At 44.4% G+C, this 6,154-nt stretch overlaps 1 protein-coding gene across 1 annotated transcript; it reads right to left on the bottom strand.

Moving 5' to 3' along the window:
* Positions 1-144: 144 nt before the first annotated feature.
* On the bottom strand, positions 145-5,965 carry CG7432 (uncharacterized protein). Its single transcript, NM_142568.3, has 7 exons — positions 5,375-5,965; positions 2,681-2,767; positions 1,165-2,617; positions 998-1,108; positions 632-944; positions 472-571; positions 145-410 (listed from the first exon to the last, which is right to left on the bottom strand). Exons 1-7 carry the CDS (start codon positions 5,415-5,417, stop codon positions 352-354), a joined length of 2,166 nt encoding a protein of 721 aa, NP_650825.2. The 5' UTR covers positions 5,418-5,965; the 3' UTR covers positions 145-351.
* Between the last annotated feature and the right edge of the window lie 189 nt (positions 5,966-6,154).

Here is a 6,154-nt window from a genome sequence, read left to right as displayed (position 1 = left end):
AATGCTAGCTGCTAATAGGATGTATTACTAGTTAGCAAGACACAGTTAATTAGTAAGTCACAGTAATTAGTAAGTAAGCAGCAGCTTGAAATACCAAAATATTATATCTACGAATTTCCGGTGTCTTGAAACACTCTATATTTTGTTTACACATTTTATTTATCAAAATTAAATATAATATATATATTAATTTAGTCAACAAATGCCAATCATCATGGCGATGGGATGCGGTTAATAAATAGTACACTCCATTGATCAGGAGGGGAAGTTCATTAAGAGTACATAGACTAGTGCGTACCTAAACCTAGGCTATAGTTACTGCTAAGGTGGATCGGTGGAACGGGAATGCGATTAATCCCTCGTGTGATCGCGTATCCAGTCAAGGTATTCAGTGACTCGAGTATAGACACCTGGATGGGCATAAAAATTAGTAAATGCTCTTTAAAGTAATGTTTCTGTAGCGCAACATACCTGGATATCCCGGCTCACCACACTTGTTGCCAAAGGACACCACTCCCAGTTGAACCCAGTGGGAATCATATCGCATCATCAAAGGACCGCCAGAATCGCCCTGCAAAACGGTTAAATTAGTTTTGATCCTCTATGAATGGAAACTCCTTTATTAACTCACCTGACAAGCATCCACTCCGCCATCGGAGTATCCTGCGCAGATGAAGTTCTCGTTGATAGGCTGGAAGTAACTGCGGTCGCAATCCTCATTCCGCCAAATGGGCAGTTCCGCCTGTCGTTGGCTGGTGGACTCCTTACCACCGTAGTAGGTGGTGCCCCAGCCCACAACGGTGGCTCTACGTCCGGGAAGCCGTTCCTTGGGCGGCATCCTGATTCCCTTTGGCAGGCAGACAGGGATTACATACTTTGATTTCCTCACGGGCTTATCCAAAACAAGGATGGCAATGTCATTGTAGAATCCAATGCGGGAGAATCTGAGGATACACACGTTACCAATACTATTCACATTAGGAGGTCCATAACCTACCGCTCATGGGTGCGCACTTCCTTGACGGCGAAGGTCACGGGATCAGAGGGTTCCGCATCCGTTGACAGATCGATGTCACCCAAGCGAACCGTAAACTGTCGAGCAGCAAATCTAGAAGAAAAAGTCGATATTAGTGCCCATCAAATGCAGGACTCACTATGACTTACGGTTTTTGACGCGAGTCCCGCGTACAATGCGCAGCTGTCAGGATATATTTGGTGCCAATCAACGAACCACCGCACCAGAACTCCGTGCGCTTGGGTCCATGGAGAAAAATGGCTGCCATCCATGGCCACTGACCATTCGGAGCCTCCACTCCGCCCACAATCCTACCAGTTGAGTACTCCTGCTGACCGCACTCATCGGGGTCCACAATGTTGTTGCCGATCTCGTCCAGACCCTCCGGCTCCAGAGGCACCTCCGTCGTGGTGGTCGTCGTGGTAGTGGGCGGTTTCTTCTGGGGAATGAGCACGAGACCAGATGTGGGGCGCGTGGTGGGTCGAACAGTGCTTTTCTTCGTGGGTTGCGTAGCCTTGGTGGTGCTGGTGGTCGTCGTGGGACGAGTGGTCAGCCTCAGAGGTTTCTGAGTGGTCAAAACAGTGGAGGATGAGGAAATGGGGCAGCACACGCCCGGCACATAGAGACTCTTGAAGCACAGGGACTCTCTCAAGCTGCTGAGATTCAGCAGCAGAGCGGGACAACTGCTGAGATCCTCGCAACGTCCTCGCCTTCCACTTGGCGTTTTGCAGTAGTTTTCCACATCTTTCCCGGTTCCTGCCTCATCACTAGCCTCTGCCAACTGATCCAATGGGGTCAGAGTAATAGGTGCCTCTGTGGTGGTGGACGTAGTTGTGGTGCGCGGAGTAGTGGGTATCTTGATCTTCTGCTGCGATTGCTGAGCACCCTGGGCTACCGGAACCAGGACACCTTCTTCACTGGGCTTCTTGACCTTCTGCTTGTTCTTATTCTTCTTCTTTTTCTTCTTTAGCTTCAGCTCCTTGTTCTCCACAAACATGGGAGCAGAGTCATCCATACCGATTCTTTTAGTTGCCACTTGGATGACACTCAGATTCGCAGGCTTGCCAGCTGGTAGTAAACTATTGGCAGAGAGTGTAATCGGTAGAGGATCCATAAGTTTGTCTGAGACTCCTGGCAGTTGCTCGGAATTTCCTCGTGGGGAGGATGTGGAAGAGGGAACCACTTCGGTGGTGCTGGAAGCACTTGCGGTTGCGCTGGACGATCCACCCGACTGACTATTGTCCTGGCTTGTATCCTCACTCTTCTCCGCCCCCTCCATTTTGGCCTGATCCTGTCCACCGCGAGTTATGTCCACCAGCATGTGCCCCACATGGTTGAGCGCTCCCAAGGTCTCAGAGATGCGATTAAAGGTGGATTGGGAGAGCAAACGAGGCAGGGATTCGTTGCTGCCCTCGGACTGTTCCTCGTCGCTATCGTAGTACTCACTGGAACCCTCGACGTCGTCATCGTCATCCTCGTAGGCGGAGCCGGACTGACTGCTGCCGCTGCTGACACTGCTGGCCGAGCTCTGGCTCTCGGCGAGATCCTCGATCAACTGGCGACCCAGTCGTCGATCGTGCAAATGTGGCTGAAAGAAAGACGCTGCCTTAAGGGTTAAAGTTATGAATGTCCGTGCACAGCATCCTGCATCTTGATCACACTTACCGTCGTTGGTCAAATGGAGTGGTTGCTCCTCATCGTTCCCGGCATCCGATTGTCCCTGAGCGGTCGGAAATGTTCCCAAGGAAAGTACTGAAACAATGATAAAATATATTTGATATAGTTTCGCTACTTTAAGACAAATTAAGCTTCTGACTTCAATAAATATACCTATGCAGGATTCTAGAAACGTGATAACTAAAACAACTAGTAAGCAATATACATACAGTCAAAGAAATTTTTGTAAAACACCTAAAGATAACAACACTCTTTGCCTTTAAAGATAAACAGTGAGTCAATAACTTTTTCAAAAGCCGCTGGTAAATCATTTTCTGACTTTCAATAAAATATAATAATTAAATAAAATGATTATCAGCTTTTTAAAATTAAGTGCTTTGATAAGGAAGCTTGATTGATAAATTATTGATATTACTTAGTAACGAAAAGTTATATATTAATATTGATTTTTTTTTTTTGTTCATGTTATGTATCAAAAAATGCCATTGGTTACCTCTAATTTAAAATGTAGCCAGCTAAGTTACAATGTAATGTACCCATTCTAGAAGAAGTACAACCCTATTTTCTTTAAAATACATTTGCCTGATGCACTTGCTAGTTATGAAACGCACTGTTGGGGAAACCATGCTTATAGAGTTTGAAAGCAGGAAGTATTGGAGATCCGCGAGCGCCCAGCTGGCCAAACTCACTTCAACAATGGTCCTATGCAAAGTCTTTCGGCTTTGTCGCCGGTTGAGTAATGTCACAAATTGGCATTACGCATCTGCGGTACGCCCCCTCCCCCGCACCCATCTTGTCCCTTAATGGGAAAGTATGTCGTTGTTCAACTGAAGCGTTTAATGTTTATTTAGTTGTGAGTTTATTTGGCTTGACTGCCGTGACATAATCTCAGTTCGTCGGGCTTGGTTTGCTCGGTTTTTTGGTGGGCTTGTCTCCATTTACCCTAATGACTTGGCATTTTTAGAAGGAGAAGATCTCCGCGATGAGGAACTTCCTCCCGGATGATTCTTTATGTAAGTTAATGGGCGCCAAGGTCGCCAAAAGATTTCACCTCGCAGCGAAGGAAAACAAAATTGATTATCTTAAAGTGATTTGGGTTAAGCTGCTATAGTTTCGGTTTTATTTCGCCTTTTTTTGCTTTATTTTGAATTTCTTATTTTGCTTTTATGCCAGATTCGAACGCGGCTCATTAACATTTTTCGAGGTGTGCACTGCAACTTTGCCACTTTCACTCGGAATAAAATTGCCCATACCAAATGGCACTGCTTCACTTTGTTGCTGCTCGCCTCAACACAATGAAATATTGGCCAATTATAGGGCTTATATAGAAATGATTTCTTGGGAAAAGTGAATGCCCCGGAGGCCCTAGACAGACTAAGCACATTCGTTATGGATACGTGCGCTCTTTTTGGTTCATTGTTGATCATACTTTTATGCATTTTGACCCAAAAACATGTCACACCGTTCAAAGAAATAAGTGAAAATAACATTGAAAATTCTTAATTCTATTTCTGTTTAAAATTATTTCCTTATTTCTTGTTTACAATATAAACGACAGCATTTGTATTTTAATAAAGAAGTAAATATACCCGTTACTCGTTGACTAAAAGAGTTTACTATATTCGTTGTTAAGTACGCAACAGGTGGAAGGAAGCATAATGTTCTTCTTTGTGCAACAGAAGAGCTTTGCCACGCCCATTCTAACGCCCACGAACCGGTAGAACAGTCACGCAATAGCAGAGCAATGGGTATCTGGTAGTCGAGGAACCCGAGTTTTTAGCACTAAATATCGTTTTTTTTCTAAATATTTTATACATTACTAAATCAATTCTCCCAAAATCATAAATCCAATTAACCAAGGCTAGGAGTTTTGTCAGCTCCGAGTTAACACTCTTTCTATCATCGGTCGGCTAACGAAAGTGAAAATCCCGAAGAAAGCAGTTGAAATGTCAACGCTGCAATAGCCGCTGATGGAAAATTACAAGCTAATCCCCGCAGAGGGACAAAACGGGGAAAATCGAAAGAAACAGCGGCTGCATTAACTTCCGAAGCAGAAATCTCAAAAATTGTACACTTCATGGTCAGGCAATCGGCAAACCGCCTGGAGTTTTGGCAGCCGGCAATGGCCAGGCCAAACTTACCAAACGGCCAACAAATTGCGGCGTTGACAACTTTTTTCTTTCTTTTATTTTGTTTATTGCATAATAAATGGTCAAGCCTGGCGTTGCGGTAATACTAAGAAACACGTACACAAGTGTACTCTTTGGGCCAGGGGAGATATGCGATTGGCCTTGGTGGCGTTATCTATGTGATTTGCATGCCAGCTGGTTTTCGACCTGTCTGTGACGTCACCGAGCGGAAGTTTTATTGGCAGTGGCGGCCAAAGAAAGTTGCAAGCTGCCTCACGTTGCACGAATCATGATGATAGCCACAAATGAAAAAAAATATACAACAAACCGCAATCATCAGCTGCATTCGGACTTTCGTCGGATGCGCAACAGCCTGTTCGTTGCCTAAGTCTTTTGTTTTTTCATTGATATATTTTGCGCAGCACATTAGCACAAATTAACCATAAGAGGGTGATAAATTGTTACCAAATAAATGCTTGGGATGCCCAAAAGTAGGTTAATTATTTGTTAATTTTGGGGACAATCATATGTTGTTTTTCTTTCCAATACCAACCCAGGCACAGCAGAAACACCTTCGTTTGCATCTTGCCAATCATCAACTTAAAATGCAGTCTCCGTTTTCAGTTCACAAAGCCGTTGAACATTTGCCGAAAAATGTGTTAGTTTCGTTCACTTTTTTGTTTACTATTATTATTTAACACACTCGACGACAGGCGACCGCTGCGATGACGAACCCAACGAAAACGTCTCCGAACGAAATGGAAAGTGTTAAAAAGTTTTAAGACGCGGCGACGTTTTTTTAGCTTTTCGTTATCTTGGCTTAGCTGAAACACAATTTTGCCTTTGTGTAAACTTTAACGATTTAACGAGCTGCCAATTGCTTTAATTGAATTTTGTAATATTTATCTTTATTACGCCCGATAAAAATTGCGAAATCGACTGCGAAAAGTGGACGAATTTCACTTTTTATACGCCTGTTCGTTTTGAGCAAGGCGTTATATTGGCAGTTGGAGCACCGCAGTCCAATTGGAGTTGAGCTTATGATTGGATTTGTTTGTTTCGGGCCTTTTAAAGGGTTTTTCGAAGTTGGAGCGGAGTGCGGTCTGCTGCTTCCGTGTGCCGCTGCTGCCCGAGTTCGACTGAAATTGAAACTGAAAATGCAAAAGCCGAAGACAACACCACGCCAGCAGCAACAACATAACATTTTGTGGCGTCGTTGTCAGGCAGCTTTGGCCTTTGCTGTTGTTATTGCCGATGGAGCATTTCGTTTCGTTTTCATTTCGGTTTTTTAAGGGGGGATAGGTGGCGGTTAAGAGGGGAGGGAGCTAAGAGC

This window comes from Drosophila melanogaster, chromosome 3R (assembly GCF_000001215.4).
Source record: "Drosophila melanogaster chromosome 3R".
Classification (NCBI taxonomy): Eukaryota; Metazoa; Arthropoda; class Insecta; order Diptera; family Drosophilidae; genus Drosophila; species Drosophila melanogaster.
The sequence above is the reverse complement of the archived record's forward strand: the minus strand, read 5'-3'. Positions and strand labels throughout refer to the sequence as shown.

Coding starts and splice junctions, on each gene's coding strand:
- CG7432 (NM_142568.3), bottom strand. CDS start 5,417: ATGATTGGCAAGATGCAAACGAAGGTGTTTCTGCTGTGCCTGG. Junction 2,768..5,374: donor GGTGTTTCTGCTGTGCCTGG/GTTGGTATTGGA, acceptor TCATTGTTTCAG/TACTTTCCTTGGGAACATTT. Junction 411..471: donor TGGTGAGCCGGGATATCCAG/GTATGTTGCGCT, acceptor ATGCCCATCCAG/GTGTCTATACTCGAGTCACT.